This window comes from Limanda limanda, chromosome 10 (genome assembly GCF_963576545.1).
Source record: "Limanda limanda chromosome 10, fLimLim1.1, whole genome shotgun sequence".
Lineage (NCBI taxonomy): Eukaryota > Metazoa > Chordata > Actinopteri > Pleuronectiformes > Pleuronectidae > Limanda > Limanda limanda.
In genome coordinates, this window is record NC_083645.1 from 16,352,990 (window position 1) to 16,372,810 (window position 19,821).

The window sequence follows — 19,821 nt, forward strand, 5'->3', positions numbered from 1 at the left end:
GTTGCCATTTTAAATGGGAGATTATTATGAATTATATCATTTTGAAATATGCCGATAATAATGCTCCCCAGAGTGTACTGCAGGGGTCAACAACATGGGCAGGGATACTCAGCAATATTATGTGAGCAACCTATGAATTATGATGCTAATTGACAAGCTGCACACAGTCATTCAAAACCTAACTGTGAAAGACAGAACAACAACACAGGCAACATAAAATACTGTTACAGGGACCAGAAAGAGAGCATCACACTTTCCACACATATTGTGATTCTTCTCTTTGTTTGGAAACGGTACTGCTTATGTTCATTTAAAAAAAGGTGTTTGACTTTGTTAGTCAAAGTAAGTACAGTGCTATGATTAAATAGGAGGTGTTTCTCATAAACAAAGTGTGCATTATTAAAGTCTTACCTCTCCAGATGCCCCCCTCCTGTCAGGCAGCATTAGTGTATTGGCATGGCTTCCTGGGGCTATAGTAGATCCTATACTCATCCTGGGTCCAACTAACATGTAGCGTTTGTCTCCAGATCTGTACTGGATGCTGTGACACAGTGTCCCATCATAATTAGGCTCTGGTAGATATTCAGAAGTGTAGTCTGTGGACTTTGAGCACTGCATTGAAATCAGCACGATGATGCTGACGAGGAAAAGAGCTGAAACTGAGCCCACAGTTATCATCAGGTAAAAAGTCACATTATTTTCCTCCTCTGCTTTTGTTGAGCTTTTCACATCAGAAGCTGCAAAAGCTTCTTTGGGCTCCACGACTTTGACGATGACAGTAGCTGTTGCTGAGAGTGACACGTTCCCATTGTCTTTGACCAGTATGAGCAGCTTGTGCTCAGCCTCGTCTGTCTCTGTGAATGAGCGAAGTGTTCTGATCTGTCCTGTATAGCGGTCCAAACCAAAGAGACTGTGGTCAGTAACTTGTTGCAGTGAAAACAGTAACCAGCCGTTATATCCTATATCAGCGTCATAGGCTCTGACTTTAGTCACCAAGTGTCCTGCGTTCACATTGCGAGGAATCTCCTCCACACCTTCAGCAGAACCGTTGGAGCTGACTGGATACAGGATGACTGGGGCGTTGTCGTTCTGATCCAGAATGAACACGTTCACTGTGACGTTGCTGCTCAGTGACGGAGTTCCAGAATCTGACGCAACAACGTGGAACTGGAAAGTTTTCACCGTTTCAAAGTCAAAACTTTTTAGCGCCATGATGTCTCCGTTCTCTGAGTTGATATTAAGAAACGACGTCACTTTATTATATTTGCTTCCATCTCTGAGAATATGATAAGAAATAAAAGCATTATCTCCTAAATCACGATCAGACGCAATCAAAGAGAATACCGACAGTCCTGGAGGATTATTCTCGGGGACATAGAAATTATATCTGCCCGTTAAAAACTCTGGACTGTTATCGTTTACATCGGATATAACAACTCTGAATGTCTTTTCAGATGTTAAGGCTGGTTCACCTGCATCTTTTGCGGTAACTGTTACATCGTAGATCGACTGCTTTTCCCTGTCAAGCTGTGACTTGGTCACAACAGCGTACATGTTGTCCTGTATCGAAGGTGTTAATGTGAAAGGCGTGTCGCCGTTTACAAGGCTGATAACTTTTCCGTTTACTCCTGAATCCAGGTCGGTGATACTAAGAAGTGCCACCGTCGTCCCTACTCTGGCATCCTCTGGTATTTCATTAGATAGTGACGTAACTTCAATCGCAGGTGCATTGTCATTTATGTCTCTAATATTTACAGTTATGCTTTTATCGGTTCTAAGTGGAACAGCGCCACTGTCGGATGCTTGAATATCTATTTCATAACTCTCATCCACTTCATAGTCTAGTTCTCCTTTCACAGTTATTTCACCTGTGCTTGGGTTGACGTCAAACATTTCCTGCACCTTGCTGTTTACATTTCCAAATGAATAACTAACTTCTCCATTTACACCTTCATCTAGATCAGTGGTGTTTACTCGAATAACTATTGTGCCAATTGGTGAATTCTCATTTATCTCTGCAGAATAGACATCCTTTGTAAAAATGGGAGCATTATCATTCACATCTAGAACATCTATTAATATCTCCATAGACCCAGATTTCGGTGGTTTACCCCCATCCACGGCTGTAAGCAGTAGTTTGTGGCTGCTGGATGCTTCCCTGTCTAAAGGACTTTGTAACTGTAGAATAGGCACTTTGCCATCTTTCCCTCGATCTTTCACTTCCAGTCGAAAATGATTATTTTGACTAAGTTTATACTGTTGAACTGAATTCATTCCGCCGTCTGGGTCGAGTGCTGCATGCAGCTGAAACCGTGTTCCCGGTAAAGTGGACTCTGAAATCTCCAGCCTTTTGTTGTTCTCCGGGAAAGAGGGCGAGTGGTCATTTACGTCTAACACCTCCACTGCAACATAATGGATCTCCAGCGGGTTCTCCAGCACGCTCTTAAGGTTTATCAGACACGCACTGGTCCGCTGGCATATTTCCTCCCGGTCAATTTTACGATTTACGTACAGAATCCCATCATTTTGGTTTACCTGGAAAAGCGGTTCAGTGGAGCCAGAAACAATGCGAAACCCCCTCGCTTTTAAAATATTAGGATCGATTCCCAAATCCTTCGCTATATTCCCGACTGCCGTTCCTTCTTTGATCTCTTCCGATATAGAATATCTTATCTGTCCCGAGGCCTTCATACCGAAAAGCAAAGTCGACGCCAACACGAAGGAAATCCATTTTCTTCCTTGTCGGCCGCAGCCCGGTCCGCTTTGTTCCATTGTCTGAGGCCAAGGGATAAATCCAGTAAACGCTACGTGATCGCAACACTGTTTACATATCCGTTAAATCTACGACGAAAAATCCACGTCTAACAAAGCACCCGTTTCCTATGGACGACAAAATCGCAATATGATATGCCAGACGGGGGATAATGGTGCGCGCTCTTCAATGCTTCAGAGGCAGTCTCACAGACCTGCACAGAGTGAACTGTGGTGGGTGTATTTCTTGTTGTTTAGTGCCACCATGCGACTCTATTAGAAACACAGATATATTTGAACTCTTGTAACTTACTGCCATCAATACTGCATAAAAAACTGAGCACGAAGATGAGATTCAATCATTATCTCATACAATAACAAGTCACACAGACTAACGCAGCCTGCTAGATGACAAATATTACTTTGGTTCATTTCATATATTTTATGACCGGGAAATTCAATAATTCCAGCAAAATGCCATCAAGACAACACCGTCAATCAGCAGAGATGCTTTCCAAGAATAGAAAAGCTCAAACTTTTCATCACCCAGTTTCATGTCACAGAAAGCCCTGAATCATGGCCATTAATGTGAATCTGATTATGTTGCTGTCCACAAGCAATTGTGTGATTGCATATATTTTTTGCATTTTCAACCTGCAGAATGACATTAGAAAATATCTTACCTCGCCAGTTGCAGACCTCCTGTCAGGCAGCATTAGTGTATTGGCATGGCTTCCTGGGGCTATAGTAGATCCTATACTCATCCTGGGTCCAACTAACATGTAGCGTTTGTCTCCAGATCTGTACTGGATGCTGTGACACAGTGTCCCATCATAATTAGGCTCTGGCAGATATTTAGAAGTGTAGTCTGTGGACTTTGAGCACTGCATTGAAATCAGCACGATGATACTGACGAGAAAAAGAGCTGAAACGGAGCCCACAGTTATCATCAGGTAAAAAGTCACATTATTGTCCTCCTCTGCTTTTGTTGAGCTTTTAACATCAGAAGCTGCAAAAGCTTCTTTGGGCTCCACGACTTTGACAATGACAGTAGCTGTTGCTGAGAGTGACACGTTCCCATTGTCTTTGACCAGTATGAGCAGCTTATGCTCAGCCTCGTCTGTCTCTGTGAATGAGCGAAGTGTTCTGATCTGTCCTGTATAGCGGTCCAAACCAAAGAGACTGTGGTCAGTAACTTCCTGCAGTGAAAACAGTAACCAGCCGTTATATCCTATATCAGCGTCATAGGCTCTGACTTTAGTCACCAAGTGTCCTGCATTAACATTGCGGGGAATCTCCTCCACACCTTCAGCAGAACCGTTGGAGCTGACTGGATACAGGATGACTGGAGCGTTGTCGTTCTGATCCAGAATGAACACGTTCACTGTGACGTTGCTGCTCAGTGATGGAGTTCCAGAATCTGACGCTACAACGTGGAACTGGAAAGTTTTCACTCTTTCAAAGTCAAAACTTTTTAGTGCGGTGATGTGTCCATTATCAGGATTTACATTCAGGAAAGACATTATATCGTTCTGACCCCCTTCTCTGACAATATGATATGAAACAGCTGCATTGTCATTCAAATCATTGTCAGTTGCGCTCACAAAGAAAATAGACTTTCCAGCAACATTATTTTCTGACATATAAAACTGTAATGGGTTTTGGGAGAAGTAAGGACTGTTGTCATTTACATCTGATATTTGAATGTTGAGCGTTTTAAAGGCAGAAAGGGGAGGGTCACCACAATCAGTGGCTTTTATTGTTATTTCATAATGAGATACCTGCTCTCGATCCAAAAATCCCTTTGTGACAACTGAATATATGTTTTCTTTATAGGAGGGTTTTAATTCAAAAGGTACTTCTGAGGTTAGACTTGAAATTATTTTCCCATTAACTCCAGAATCTTTATCTATTAAACTAATGAGTGAAATAACTGTGCCTGGCTTTGAATCCTCAGCCACTGTATCTGACAGTGAGGTCACTTCTATATCCGGGGGATTATCATTTACGTCTTTTATCTTAATAATGACTCTACACTCGCCTTTCAGTGGAGGTGTTCCTTTATCGAAAGCCTCAATATCAACTTTATAAACGTCGTTTTCTTCATAATCCATTAGCCCCTTTATTCTAATCACCCCAGTCAATTTGTCAAGATCAAATAGGTCATATATGTTTCTCCTCAATGTTTTTGCTAGGCTGTATTCAATCTCCCCGTTGGCGCCCTCATCTGGATCTGTTGCATTCATTAGAAATACTGATGTCCCAATTGCAACATTTTCCTGTATGGAAATTTGGTAGGTATCCTGAATAAATGTGGGCCGGTTGTCATTAATATCAAGAACTACAATGGAAATATTCAATGTGCCAGATTTTGTAGGTTTACCTCCATCAACTGCTGTAACCAGCAGTGAATGATTTATTTTTTGTTCTCTGTCTAGCGGTTTCTTCAGCACCAGAAAGGGTATTTTATCCTCATCACTTTGGCGGATATCAATTTCAAAGTGATCATTTGACGATAGAGTGTATGTGCGAATAGAGTTAACTCCAGCATCTGGATCACGAGCCGTGTGCAGCTGAAATCGCCTTCCTGGCAACGTTTGTTCACCTATTTCAAACATCTGCAGTTTTTCAGGAAAATTAGGAGCGTGATCATTCACATCAGTGATTTCTGCAACTACATAATGCATTTCCAAAGGATTTTCAACAAGAATTTTCAGCTCCAGCAGGCAGACACCTCTTCCTTGACAGAGCTCTTCTCTGTCGATATTACTATGGACGTACAGGGCTCCATTGTCCTGGTTTACCTCAAAGAATGCGTCTTTAGTCCCAGACACAACACGGAAACGTCGGTCATTCAAAGAAGTGATGTCCAGGCCAAGATCCTTCGCAACATTTCCCACAACCGTTCCGTGTTTAACCTCCTCCGGGACAGAGTATCGTATTTGCGCAGAAGCCTCTTTTCCAAAAAGCATTAACAGAGCCGAATAAAAAGAAAACCAGAAGCGGTCTCTCTTTCGAGTTTTCCTATCGGTCCGCATCGTAATCCACTAACAGTGTGGGCTCTGCTAATGCGACAAACAAGTATCTATGTCCAACCAAACGAAAACCGCATATTTTCAAGAAAAAAGCGTCTGTGGCTCGGCGTGCCCGGTGCAAATGCCGTCGTTACTCTGTTCAGCAGGAAACAAAAGACTTAAAAGGGAGGGGACAAGGCTGTGCCTGGTTTCCCGATGTAATAGTGACACCCAGAGGTAATTTGTAAGGTAAACCTGAATATATTTTACTGTGATCTTTTAAGAAGAAACAACATGTGAAAAAAAAATCCCGGGTTCATTAGTCGCTCTCTCTTCACCTCAGTGACAAATCAAACAGGCTGATGTTTTGCACTTGACATGCATTACTGAAAAACACTGCTTACTGCCTACACAAACGTGAGAAGCATGGAAGAAAATACTATCGAATATGTTATTTAACGGGGAAATATATATAGTGCTCACGTCTTTCCGCTACATGCAGTTACCGCTATTATTCAGTTGTCCTTTTTCTGACATCACAGTGTTAAAACAAATCTGTTCATACTGTTCAGTCCGACACTATCAATACCCATTTCACTTGGGCAAGTGTTAGAAGTTGGAAAGCTCCCAAGTCAAAAACGTGCTGCCCACATATCAATACAACCTTACAGTAATTACTCTGCTTAGCTGATGGTGCTTACTTGCACTGATATATGAATTGATATCAAACAATCCCTGATGGATTAGATGATGTCATTCAAAACGAACAAAAATAAACAATCGAAGTTTATCCTTAAAGCAGCACATGTAGAAGAGTATATGTGAGTTATCATCTGTGTCAAATGATTTATAAACATGAAGAAAAAAAAAACAATGGGCAAAAATCTGATCTTGACGTCTTACCTCTCCAGTTGCAGACCTCCTGTCAGGCAGCATCAGTGTATTGGCATGGCTTCCTGGGGCTATAGTAGATCCTATACTCATCCTGGGTCCAACTAACATGTAGCGTTTGTCTCCAGATCTGTACTGGATGCTGTGACACAGTGTCCCATCATAATTAGGCTCTGGCAGATATTTAGAAGTATAGTCTGTGGACTTTGAGCACTGCATTGAAATCAGCACGATGATACTGACGAGAAAAAGAGCTGAAACCGAGCCCACAGTTATCATCAGGTAAAATGTCACATTATTGTCCTCTTCTGCTTTTGTTGAACTTTTCACATCAGAAGCTGCAAAAGCTTCTTTTGGCTCCACGACTTTGACAATGACAGTAGCTGTTGCTGAGAGTGACACGTTCCCATTGTCTTTGACCAGTATGAGCAGCTTGTGCTCAGCCTCGTCTGTCTCTGTGAATGAGCGAAGTGTTCTGATCTGTCCTGTATAGCGGTCCAAGCCAAAGAGACTGTGGTCAGTAACTTCCTGCAGTGAAAACAGTAACCAGCCGTTATATCCTATATCAGCGTCATAGGCTCTGACTTTAGTCACCAAGTGTCCTGGATTCACATTGCGGGGAACCTCCTCCACACCTTCAGCAGAACCGTTGGAGCTGACTGGATACAGGATGACTGGAGCGTTGTCGTTCTGATCCAGAATGAACACGTTCACTGTGACGTTGCTGCTCAGTGACGGAGTTCCAGAATCTGACGCAACAACGTGGAACTGGAAAGTTTTCAGTATTTCAAAGTCGAAACTTTTTAAAGATGTAATGTGACCGTTATCAGAATTTATGTTGAGGAAAGCCATTATGTCATTTTTATTCCCTTCCCTAACAATATGATAAGAAATAGCTGCATTGTCATTCAAATCATTGTCCGTTGCCCTCACAGAGAATATCGAGTTTCCAGCTGCATTATTTTCTGACAGATAAAACTCTAACCTGCTTTTCTCAAAATGTGGACTGTTGTCATTTACATCTGAAATCCGAATGTTGAGAGTTTTAAACGTAGATAAGGGAGGTTCACCGCAGTCAGTGGCTTTTATAGTTATCTCATAATGTGACACCTGCTCTCGATCTAAATAATCATTTGTGACCACTGAATATGTGTTCTCCTTATACGAGGCCTTTAGTACAAACGGAACGTCATTTGTTATTTGTGAAATTATTTTACTGTTAACCCCTGAGTCTTTGTCTCGCACACTTAGAAGTGAAATAACCGTTCCAGGTTTTGAGTCTTCTGACGCTGTATCTGACAGTGACGTTACTTCTATTTCCGGGGGATTATCGTTGACGTCTTTAATCTTAATAATGACTCTACACTCACCTGTCAGTGGAGGTATTCCTTTATCGGACGCCTCCACAACGAGTTCATATTCATCGTTTTCCTCATAGTCTACTACTCCTTTTATTTTTATTTCTCCAGTTAATTTGTCCAATTCAAAAATATCGTGGACTTTTCGCAACAAGGTTTTTCCAAGCGTGTACTCAATTTCCCCATTATTGTCCTCATCGGGATCCGTTGCACTCATTCTGAACACTGACGTGCCAGGAGGAATGTTTTCTTGAATTAAAACTTCGTACAGTTCCTGACTGAATACAGGTCGATTGTCATTGATATCGAGAACAATAATGGAAACATTTAACGTGCCAGATCTCGGAGGTTTTCCTCCGTCCATTGCAGTCAGCAGCAGCGTGTGTGTCCTCTTTTGTTCTCTGTCCAACGATTTCTTAAGCACTAAAAATGGTATCTTAGCTGCATCGTTTTGACGGATATTTATTTCAAAGTGTTCATTTGCTGTTAAAGTGTACGTACGAATTGAGTTAATTCCGGCATCAGGGTCACGAGCAGTGTGCAGCTGAAATCTCCTTCCTGGCAGAGTCTGTTCCGCTATTTCAAATGTCTGATTCTTTTCGGGAAAAGTGGGAGCGTGATCATTCACATCCGTAATTTCCACAACAGCGTAGTGTATTTCCAAAGGGTTTTCAACGAGGATTTTCAGCTCCATGAGGCAGGCGCCACTGCCCTGACAAAGCTCCTCCCTGTCAATGTGATTATTGACGTACAGTGCCCCATTATTCTGGTTTACTTCAAAAATAGCGTCTTCACTTCCAGACACAACGCGGAACCGTCTATCAATCAAAGAAGTGATGTCCAGGCCAAGATCCTTCGCAACGTTTCCAACGACAGTTCCGTCTTTAACCTCCTCGGGAACAGAGTATCGGATTTGAGCAAAAGCCTGTTCTCCGAAAAACAGCAGCAGAATCACATAAAAAGCAACCGTGGAGCGCTTCCTCGTTGGAGTATCTGTATCCGTTCCCATCGTTGTAACACAAAATACATACACGCATGAGCCTCTTAATGCGACTAACAGTTATTTATATTAATCCCGTGAGTGTCGCATATTTGCAGAACGCGGACGTGATCTCATCGGTTGGTGGGCTTGATTCAAGTGCTTCCCTTGCACTGCTAAAATGTCAAACAAAAGGTTTGCAAGGGGTGGGATGAAGACGTTTATGGTTTCATGATTTGATAGTGACACCTAGAGGTTGTTACTGGGAACTGTTCTCTTTATCAGCTTATCAAACGTTCTTATTGACATGAGAGCAAAACTCAGGTCTTGGGAAACTAATAAAAACCCAAAATTATTATATTCTCTGCTCGTAATAATTTGATTAATCATTAAAATAATACTTTCCATTGCTTTACTGGTTTGACCATATTCAGCTTGTCAGTACCATGGACAGCAATCATGAATTGTGTATGTCTATCCTAGTTAACAACTAAAAGACACCATGAACTGATGACAGAGAATCCTCACCGATTTGCAACAACTAAAATAACAACACTCAATAATGCTGCTTAAACATTCCACACATAATGCTCCATCTATCAACTTTCACATCAGACATAGGCTAGAAGTTAGAATGAACTGAAACCCAACTGAAAACTTCCTGCCCACATATTCACAAGTAAAGACAATTTACTGTTTAGCTGAAAAGTACATTCTTTTCAGCACCACGAACAGCGGTCACGACAGAATCTGCCCAAACAGACTGATCACTTACATTCCTCATGACTATGAGTGTGCAAGAACAGGACAGTGCAGATTTTTGTAATAGACAGAGCTGTCTAGCCACATCCAGTGTGTTGCTATTTAAACATTTTAATTAATTGAATATTTTACTTTATAACCGTTGGCAGTGAGACGATAAGAGAGAGAATAAACTCAAACATCTTCTTTGAATATGTACAGGAGTAATTTAAACAAATGATACGAAGAAAGCTTAACCACAATGCAAATACAATACTATGCACTTGCAAAGATATGATTTTTGTTTGTCTTACCTCTCCAGATATCCCCCTCCTGTCAGGCAGCATTAGTGTGTTGGCATGGCTTCCTGGGGCTATAGTAGATCCTATACTCATCCTGGGTCCAACTAACATGTAGCGTTTGTCTCCAGATCTGTACTGGATGCTGTGACACAGTGTCCCATCATAATTAGGCTCTGGCAGATATTTAGAAGTGTAGTCTGTGGACTTTGAGCACTGCATTGAAATCAGCACGATGATACTGACGAGAAAAAGAGCTGAAACTGAGCCCACAGTTATCATCAGGTAAAAAGTCACATTACTGTCCTCATCTGCTTTTGTTGAACTTTTAACATCAGAAGCTGCAAAAGCTTCTTTGGGTTCCACAACTTTGACGATGACAGTAGCTGTTGCTGAGAGTGACACGTTCCCATTGTCTTTGACCAGTATGAGCAGCTTGTGCTCAGCCTCGTCTGTCTCTGTGAATGAGCGAAGTGTTCTGATCTGTCCTGTATAGCGGTCCAAACCAAAGAGACTGTGGTCAGTAACTTGTTGCAGTGAAAACAGTAACCAGCCGTTATATCCTATATCAGCGTCATAGGCTCTGACTTTAGTCACCAAGTGTCCTGCGTTCACATTGCGGGGAATCTCCTCCATACCTTCAGCAGAACCGTTGGAGCTGACTGGATACAGGATGACTGGAGCGTTGTCGTTCTGATCCAGAATGAACACGTTCACTGTGACGTTGCTGCTCAGTGACGGAGTTCCAGAATCTGACGCTACAACGTGGAACTGGAAAGTTTTTATCGTTTCAAAGTCAAAACTTTTCAGCGCTGAAATGTGTCCATTATCGGAATTAATATTTAGAAAAGAGGCCATAATACTCTGGGCACCTCCCCTTCCAATTCGATAGGACACTGCCGCGTTGTCGTTTAAATCTTTATCAAATGCACTCACGGATAATATCGATGCGCCAGGTGTATTGTTTTCTGTCAGGTATAACGCCAGGGGGCTGTGTGGGAACTCTGGGGCGTTATCATTGACATCTGACACTTCAATACTCAACGTTTTCAACGCAGAGAGCGGAGGCTCTCCACAGTCTGTAGCCATTATTGTTATGTCATAATGTGACACACTTTCTCTGTCAAGATTTCCTTTTGTCACTAGTGAATACATGTTTTCTTTAAAGGATGGTTTTAATTCGAATGGCACATTCCCCGTCAGACTGCATATTACTTTTCCATTCAGGCCAGAATCAAGGTCTGTGACACTGATTAGGGAAATCACGGTCCCATGTTTTGAATCTTCTGGGACCATGTTTGATATTGACGTCACCTCAATCTCTGGTTTATTATCATTCACGTCTTGAATCTTTATTTGGACTCGACAGTCTGTTGTCATCGGTGGCTGGCCTTTGTCAGAAGCTTGGACGTCTAACTTGAAAACATTTGCGGTTTCGTAGTCAATTTGTCCATTTACTCGTATTTCACCTGTGATTCTATCGAGGCTAAACAAGCTCAATACCTTAGAATTAATATCACCACCGAAGGCATACTCGACATCACCATTAGTTCCTTCATCTAGATCAGTCGCTTGTACTTTTATTACAACTGTACCTATAGCAACATTTTCATGTAACATCACAGAGTAATCCTCTTTCAAAAAAATTGGCCTGTTATCATTTATGTCGAGAACCTTTATGGTGAGATTAAGTTTAGCAGATTTAGCTGGTGTCCCTCCATCTATAGCGGTTAAAACCAAGCTGTGGTTTGTTTTCTTCTCTCTGTCCAAGCTTCTCTGTAACACTAAGAATGGGATTTTATCCTCTTCCCTATCTCGAATTTCCAGATGAAAATCATCGTTTTGACTGAGTTTATAACGCTGCACAGAATTTATTCCCACATCAGGATCACGTGCGCCCGGTAACTGAAACCGAGCCCCTGGCAGCGTCGTCTCTGCTATTTCAATTACCTTTTCTTTCTCCGTAAAAGTCGGTGCGTGGTCGTTTGCGTCCGTTATTTCCACGGTGACATAATGAATTTCCAGCGGATTCTCAATAACGATTTTCACATCTAATAAGCAGGCTCCGTTGTTATCGCACAGCTGCTCTCGGTCGAGATTCTTGTGAACATATAAAACCCCATTGTTCGGGTTTACCTCAAACAGCGCGTCCTGAGCTCCGGACACGATACGGAATCGTCTGTTAATCAAGGTGCCGACGTCCAGGCCCAAATCTTTGGCCACGTTTCCAACAACAGCTCCCACTTTGACCTCCTCCGGTGTCGTGTATTTTATCTGGGCGAAGATCAGCTCGCCAAAGCAAAACAGCAGAGAGAAAAGCAGCGGACGCGACCAAGAAATCATTCTGCCTCTTTATCCTTCCTCTCCTTTGGCGTAAATCATTTAGAATAGCATCCTCAAATATCGTCGTCTTAAAACACCCCGGCCGTCCTGAGATTACGTTTCAGAAAAGCCTGTGCGCGATGGAAGGAAAATATCCGAATATGTGGCATCCTTTGTGGTCGAGCTGACAAAAAACGGTCTATGAAAGGGGCAGAGTCTATTTGTCCTGAAGACTCTGCAATTCCGTACTGTAACACTGACACCCAGTGGGAAATTCCACCGTTAAATTCGCCATAAAGGGGAGAAAAAACGATTCCACCGACCAGAAAGCATCAAATTTAGTCTCATACATCCAAATATACTTAAGATAAACATGCATCCCTATCGGGTACACAGCAGCGTTGGTGCTGTAATGTCTCAAAACTGAACAAACCATTTCAATTGTCGATAAAATGACACAACGTTTGCTCTCTCTTCTAGCAGATAATGAAACCAGATGTACACGTCACCACAGCGTGACCAAATTAACAAAGACCACACGCTAGTTTGCAGGAATTTATGAAGTAAATGACCCGTCAATGCATTTTAAAGAGAATGAAGGTGCGAACATCTGTAGTAGATACAATAAAAGAGAGTGCGCTTAGTTTAATTGAACCACTGGAATCCTGCAAATACAACCAGATTCCTATATGACAGAAGCGTAGTTAAGTCGCAGTGATTTGTAGTAAATGGGCTAAAACACAGACAAAAAATGAAATCCTTTCCATCCATAAGAACTCATAAACTAAATACATACAGCTTTTAAAAGAAAAAAACATTCAAGTTTAAAGGGTGACCAAGATGTACAGCGCTGCAAAAAATGCCTTTAACTTTCCATGAATCCCCCTGAAGAGTAGCCGATAAATATTGCTGAAAAAACACATTTTAACACATTTTCCAACTGCAACTCAAATGCCAACACGAAAAGGTATCAGCACAAGTACTCTTATCACAGCACTATAATCTCTTAGAAGCCCAAACACACACTTATTTTAAGAGAGGCAAATGGCCATTGAAACATTTTTTTAACTTGTACTGTAACCATTGATTAGTTTAAGTTTCTCTAGGCGATCCTATGGCTCAGGAGGATATTATATTTGTTAGTTTGTGAATTCATGAACAATAATTTTAAATTGAGATACATGGTCTTACCTCTCCAGACATCCCCCTCCTGTTAGGCAGCATTAGTGTGTTGGCATGGCTTCCTGGGGCTATAGTAGATCCTATACTCATCCTAGGTCCAACTAACATGTAGCGTTTGTCTCCAGATCTGTACTGGATGCTGTGACACAGTGTCCCATCATAATTAAGCTCTGGCAGATATTTAGAAGTGTAGTCTGTTGACTTTGAGCACTGCATTGAAATCAGCACGATGATACTGACGAGAAAAAGAGCTGAAACTGAGCCCACAGTTATCATCAGGTAAAAAGTCACATTATTGTCCTCATCCGCTTTTGTCGAACTTTTAACATCTGATGCAGCAAAAACTTCTTTGGGCTCCACGACTTTGACGATGACAGTTGCTGTTGCTGAGAGTGACACGTTCCCATTGTCTTTGACCAGTATGAGCAGCTTGTGCTCAGCCCCGTCTGTCTCTGTGAATGAGCGAAGTGTTCTGATCTGTCCTGTATAGCGGTCCAAACCAAAGAGACTGTGGTCAGTAACTTCCTGCAGTGAAAACAGTAACCAGCCGTTATATCCTATATCAGCGTCATATGCTCTGACTTTAGTCACCAAGTGTCCTGCGTTTACATTGCGAGGAATCTCCTCCACACCTTCAGCAGAACCGTTGGAGCTGACTGGATACAGGATGACTGGAGCGTTGTCGTTCTGATCCAGAATGAACACGTTCACTGTGACGTTGCTGCTCAGTGACGGAGTTCCAGAATCTGACGCTACAACGTGGAACTGGAAAGTTTTCACTCTTTCAAAGTCGAAACTTTTTAGTGCTGTGATGTGTCCATTATCAGGATTTACATTTAGGAAAGACAATACATCGTTTTTACTCCCCTCTCTTACGATATGATAGGAAACAGCTGCATTGTCATTTAAATCATTGTCCGTGGCGCTCACAGAGAAAGTCGACTTTCCAGCAACATTATTTTCTGACAGATAAAACTGTAATGGGTTTTGGGAGAATTGAGGACTGTTGTCATTAACGTCTGTCACCTGAATGCTGAGAGTTTTAAATGTGGACAAGGGAGGGTCACCACCGTCGGTAGCTTTTATTGTTATTTCATAATGTGACACCTGCTCTCGATCCAAAACTCCCTTAGTAATAACCGAATAAGTGTTCTCTTTGTACGACGGCTGTAACTGAAACGGAACGTCAGAGATTATACTTGAAAGTATTTTTCCATTTATATTTGAGTCTTTGTCTCTCATACTAATAAGTGAAATAACTGTTCCAGGTTTTGAATCCTCAGCCACTGTATCTGACAGGGACGTTACTTCTATTTCAGGGGGATTATCGTTGACGTCTTTTATCTTGATAATTACTCTACACTCACCTGTCAGCGGAGGTGTTCCTTTATCGGATGCCTCTATATCTAGTTTATAAACGTCGTTTTCTTCATAGTCCACTTCTCCCTTTACTCTGATCTCTCCAGTTAATTTGTCCAATTCAAAGATATCATAGACTTTTTTCTTCAGCGTTTTTCCGAGGTTGTATTCAATTTCGCCACCGCTGTCTTCATCTGGATCCGTCGCATTTATTTTTAATATTGATGTACCGAAAGGAACATTTTCTTGTATTTCAATTTGATAAATCTCCTGACTAAATACAGGACGATTGTCATTAGTGTCAAGAACAATAATGGAAACGTTAAGTTTACCTGATCTCGGAGGTTTACCTCCGTCACTCGCTGTAACAAAAAGCAGGTGTTTGCTCGTCTGTTCTCTGTCTAGTGACTTTTTCAGCACTAAAAATGGAACTTTATCCTCATCGCTTTGACGAATATCTATTGCAAAGTGATCATTTGATGATAACGTGTATGTGCGAATCGAGTTAATTCCAGCATCCGGGTCACGAGCCGGGTGCAGCTGAAACCGCTTTCCTGGCAGCGTATGTTCACCTATTTCAAATATCTGGTGTTTTTCAGGAAAACTGGGAGCGTGATCGTTCACATCCGTAATTTCTACAACCACGTAGTGAATTTCCAATGGGTTTTCAACGAGGATCTTAAGCTCTATTAAACAAGCACCACTGCCCTGACAGAGCTCCTCTCGGTCGATTTTCTTATGAACGTACAGAGCCCCATTGTCATGGTTTACATCAAAAAACGTCTCTTTAGATTCAGAAACAACACGGAACCGTCTTTCTAACAGAGAATTGATGTCAAGGCCAAGATCCTTCGCAGCATTTCCGACCACAGTTCCGTCTTTTACCTCCTCTGGAATCGAGTACCTTATTTCTGCAACAGCTCGTTTTCCGATAAGAAACAGTAGAGCCAAATACAAGGAGAAGCCGTTGGAGTTCCTTCTTCGAGTCTGTGCTCTAGCCTCCATCGTTTTCCAGCAAAATATAAACACACAAAATCCCGTTGCTGCAAAAATGGTTTGCTATATCCAACCACCAGTGTGTCGCATAGTGAAAAATTCAGCAAGAGCCCATCGATTGACGAGCTTGATTCAACTGTGTCCTCTGCCTCTTGCAGTGAGCAAACAAAAGCTTTGTGAGGGGAGGGACACGGTAGCGTCAGATTTCACTATAAAGGCTAATACTGACACCCAGAGGACATTAGATAAGTAGGATATACATTCTCCAATATGATGGGACAAACAAACTCATTCCAGTGAGGCTGTTGCATAAAATCAAGATTTTAAATTCATAATTTTATTGAAGGTTATCATGTTCATACAATATGAGCAGAATGTCTTCAGATGAACCATAGGAAAAGCTTATTTGTTGTAGATGTTAAAATTACGTGAAGTTAGGGAACTTGCAAAATGTTTGCTTTTATGTTAATTTGTTTGTGCTCCATGTTCCATGTAACTACAAAAAGCCAATACTTTTCAGCACCATGGACAGAGACCAAATTCAGCCGTTCGACCATAAAAAATAGAACTCTTAACTTTTCCACATTACTCCAACAAACAAAGCACTCACCAAAAACGTTTTTGTATTTCAGGACTTAAAGGAATATTCACACAATATAATGACCAGAGTTTAAGATGGACAACAATCAGATGAAAGGAGATTAACTTTTCCATGGATAATTGGTATTTCGAGGATTGAAAATAACCAACAATTGGTGAAGGTAATGTGGAAAAAGTAAACAGAAATAGATAGATAGAAGATAGCAAGTGCATAAAAGGTAATTCTTTTGAGACATGTATTTTTAAAATTACATATCTTCCTCTTGAAAGCGAACAATTTTTCTTTGATTATTGTTTTTCTAAATGAAGTCGGAATAAATGTTTCAAATAAAACCATTTAACTTAACCGAAGGTCTGAGATTGTTTAAAACTGGTTTATAGTGTTCTCTGGATTGTATGCCTTTTGGAGTGATATGAAGAGAACATGCCATTCAACACAAAGCGATAACACAGCACTCAGTGTGTGCAAAAGAAAATATTATTTCAAGCTCTTACCTCTCCAGACATCCCCCTCCTGTCAGGCAGCATTAGTGTGTTGGCATGGCTTCCTGGGGCTACAGTAGATCCTATACTCATCCTGGGTCCAACTAACATGTAGCGTTTGTCTCCAGATCTGTACTGGATGCTGTGACACAGTGTCCCATCATAATTAGGCTCTGGTAGATATTTAGAAGTATAGTCGGTGGACTTTGAGCACTGCATTGAAATCAGCACGATGATACTGACGAGAAAAAGAGCTGAAACTGAGCCCACAGTTATCATCAGGTAAAAAATCACGTTATTGTCCTCATCTGCTTTTGTTGAACTTTTCACATCAGAAGCTGCAAAAGCTTCTTTGGGCTCCACAACTTTGACGATGACAGTAGCTGTTGCTGAGAGTGACACGTTCCCATTGTCTTTGACCAGTATGAGCAGCTTGTGCTCAGCCTCGTCTGTCTCTGTGAATGAGCGAAGTGTTCTGATCTGTCCTGTATAGCGGTCCAAACCAAAGAGACTGTGGTCAGTAACTTCCTGCAGTGAAAACAGTAACCAGCCGTTATATCCTATATCAGCGTCATAGGCTCTGACTTTAGTCACCAAGTGTCCTGCGTTCACATTACGGGGAATCTCCTCCACACCTTCAGCAGAACCGTTGGAGCTGACTGGATACAGGATGACTGGAGCGTTGTCGTTCTGATCCAGAATGAACACGTTCACTGTGACGTTGCTGCTCAGTGACGGAGTTCCAGAATCTGACGCAACAACGTGGAACTGGAAAGTTTTTACCGTTTCAAAGTCAAAACTTTTCAGCGCTGAAATGTGTCCATTATCGGAATTAATATTTAGAAAAGAGGCCATATTATTCTGCCCACCTCCCCTTCCAATTCGATAGGACAATGCCGCATTTTCGTTTAAATCTTTATCAAATGCACTCACGGATAATATCGATGCGCCAGGTGTATTGTTTTCTATCAGATATAACGCCAGAGGGCTGTGTGGGAACTCTGGGGCGTTATCATTGACATCTGACACTTCAATACTCAAAGTTTTCAACGCAGAAAGCGGAGGCTCTCCACAGTCTGTAGCCGTTATTGTTATGTCATAATGTGACACACTTTCTCTGTCAAGATTCCCTTTAGTCACTAGTGAATACATGTTTTCTTTAAAGGATGTTTTTAATTCGAATGGCAGATTCCCCGTCAGACTGCATATTACTTTTCCATTCAGGCCAGAATCAAGGTCTGTGACACTGATGAGGGAAATCACGGTCCCATGTTTTGAATCTTCTGGGACCATGTTCGATATTGACGTCACCTCAATCTCTGGTTTATTGTCATTCACATCTTGAATCTTTATTAGGATATTGCAGTCTGTTGTCATCGGCGGCTGGCCTTTATCAGAGGCTTGGACGTCTAACTTGAAAACATCAGTTGTCTCATAGTCAATGTTTCCTTTAACTCGAATTTCACCTGTGTTTCTATCGAGGCTAAAAAGCTCCAACACTTTCGTATTAATATCACCACCGAAGGCATACTCGACATCTCCATTATATCCGTCATCTAGATCAGTCGCATGGACTTTTATTAAAACTGTACCTATAGCAACATTTTCCTGTAACATCACAGAGTAAACCTCTTTCGAAAAAATTGGCCTATTATCATTGTTGTCGAGAACCTTTATGGTGAGATTAAGATTCGCAGATTTAGCTGGTGTCCCTCCATCTATAGCGGTTAAAACCAAGCTGTGGTTTGTTTTCTTCTCTCTGTCCAAGTTTCTCTGTAACACCAAGAAAGGGATTTTATTGTCTCCCCTATCTCGAATTTCCAGATGAAAATCATCGTTTTGACTGAGTTTATAACGCTGAACAGAATTTATTCCCACATCAGGATCACGAGCGCCCGGTAACTGAAACCGAGCCCCTGGCAGCGTCGATTCTGCTATTTCAATTACCTTCTCTTTCTCCGTGAAAGTCGGTGCGTGATCGTTTGCATCCGTTATTTCCACTGTGACATAATGAATTTCCAGCGGATTCTCAATAACGATTTTCACATCTATTGAGCAGGCTCCGTTCTTATCGCAAAGCTGCTCTCGGTCGAGATTCTTGTGAACATATAAAACCCCATTGTTCGGGTTTACCTCAAACAGCGCGTCCTGAGCTCCGGACACGATGCGGAATCGTCTGTTAATCAAGGTGCCGACGTCCAGGCCCAAATCTTTGGCCACGTTTCCAACAACAGCTCCCACTTTGACCTCCTCCGGTGTCGTGTATTTTATCTGGGCGAAGATCAGCTCGCCAAAGCAAAACAGCAGGGAGAAAAGCAGCGGACGCGACCAAGAAATCATTCTGCCTCTTTATCCTCCCTCTCCTTTGGCGTAAATCATTTAGAATAGCATCCTCAAAGATCGTCGTCTCAAAACACCCCGGCCGTCCTGAGATTACGTTTCAGAAAAGCCTGTGCGCGATGGAAGGAAAATATCCGAATAGGTGGCATCCTTTGTGGTCGAGCTGACAAAAAACTGTCTGTGAAAGGGGCAGAGTCTATTTGTCCTGAAGCCTCTGCAATTCCGTACTGTAACACTGACACCCAGTGGGAAATTCCACCGTTAAATTCGCCATAAAGGGGAGAAAAAGCGATTCCACCGACCACAAAGCATCAAATTTAGACTCACACATCCAAATATACCTAAGATAAACATTCATCCCTATCAGGCACACAACAGCGTTGATGCTGTAATGTCTCAAAACTGAACAAACCATTTCAATTGTCGATAAAATGTCACAACGTTTGCTCTCTCTTCAAGCCGATTTTACAAAACCAGATGTACACGTCACCACAGCGTGACCAAGT

General features: G+C 41.8%; 5 protein-coding genes across 5 annotated transcripts; all 5 read right to left on the reverse strand.

Annotated features, from left to right (window-relative positions):
- Nucleotides 1-399: 399 nt before the first annotated feature.
- On the reverse strand, nt 400-2,772 carry LOC133011784 (protocadherin gamma-C3-like). Its single transcript, XM_061079682.1, has one exon. It carries the CDS (start codon nt 2,770-2,772, stop codon nt 400-402), a length of 2,373 nt encoding a protein of 790 aa, XP_060935665.1.
- Nucleotides 2,773-3,308: 536 nt separating this feature from the next.
- On the reverse strand, nt 3,309-5,789 carry LOC133011426 (protocadherin alpha-8-like). Its single transcript, XM_061079158.1, has one exon. It carries the CDS (start codon nt 5,787-5,789, stop codon nt 3,309-3,311), a length of 2,481 nt encoding a protein of 826 aa, XP_060935141.1.
- A 78-nt stretch (nt 5,790-5,867) lies between these two features.
- LOC133011427 (protocadherin alpha-2-like) lies at nt 5,868-12,376 on the reverse strand. Its single transcript, XM_061079159.1, has 5 exons — nt 10,012-12,376; nt 7,269-7,405; nt 6,987-7,184; nt 6,669-6,869; nt 5,868-5,921 (listed from the first exon to the last, which is right to left on the reverse strand). Exons 1-5 carry the CDS (start codon nt 12,374-12,376, stop codon nt 5,868-5,870), a joined length of 2,955 nt encoding a protein of 984 aa, XP_060935142.1.
- A 1,146-nt stretch (nt 12,377-13,522) lies between these two features.
- Nucleotides 13,523-15,901, reverse strand: LOC133011428 (protocadherin alpha-8-like). The gene has a single exon (XM_061079160.1). It carries the CDS (start codon nt 15,899-15,901, stop codon nt 13,523-13,525), a length of 2,379 nt encoding a protein of 792 aa, XP_060935143.1.
- Nucleotides 15,902-16,975: 1,074 nt separating this feature from the next.
- On the reverse strand, nt 16,976-19,315 carry LOC133012075 (protocadherin alpha-8-like). The gene has a single exon (XM_061080039.1). The coding sequence runs from the start codon at nt 19,313-19,315 to the stop codon at nt 16,976-16,978; it is 2,340 nt and encodes a 779-aa protein (XP_060936022.1).
- Nucleotides 19,316-19,821: the final 506 nt, after the last annotated feature.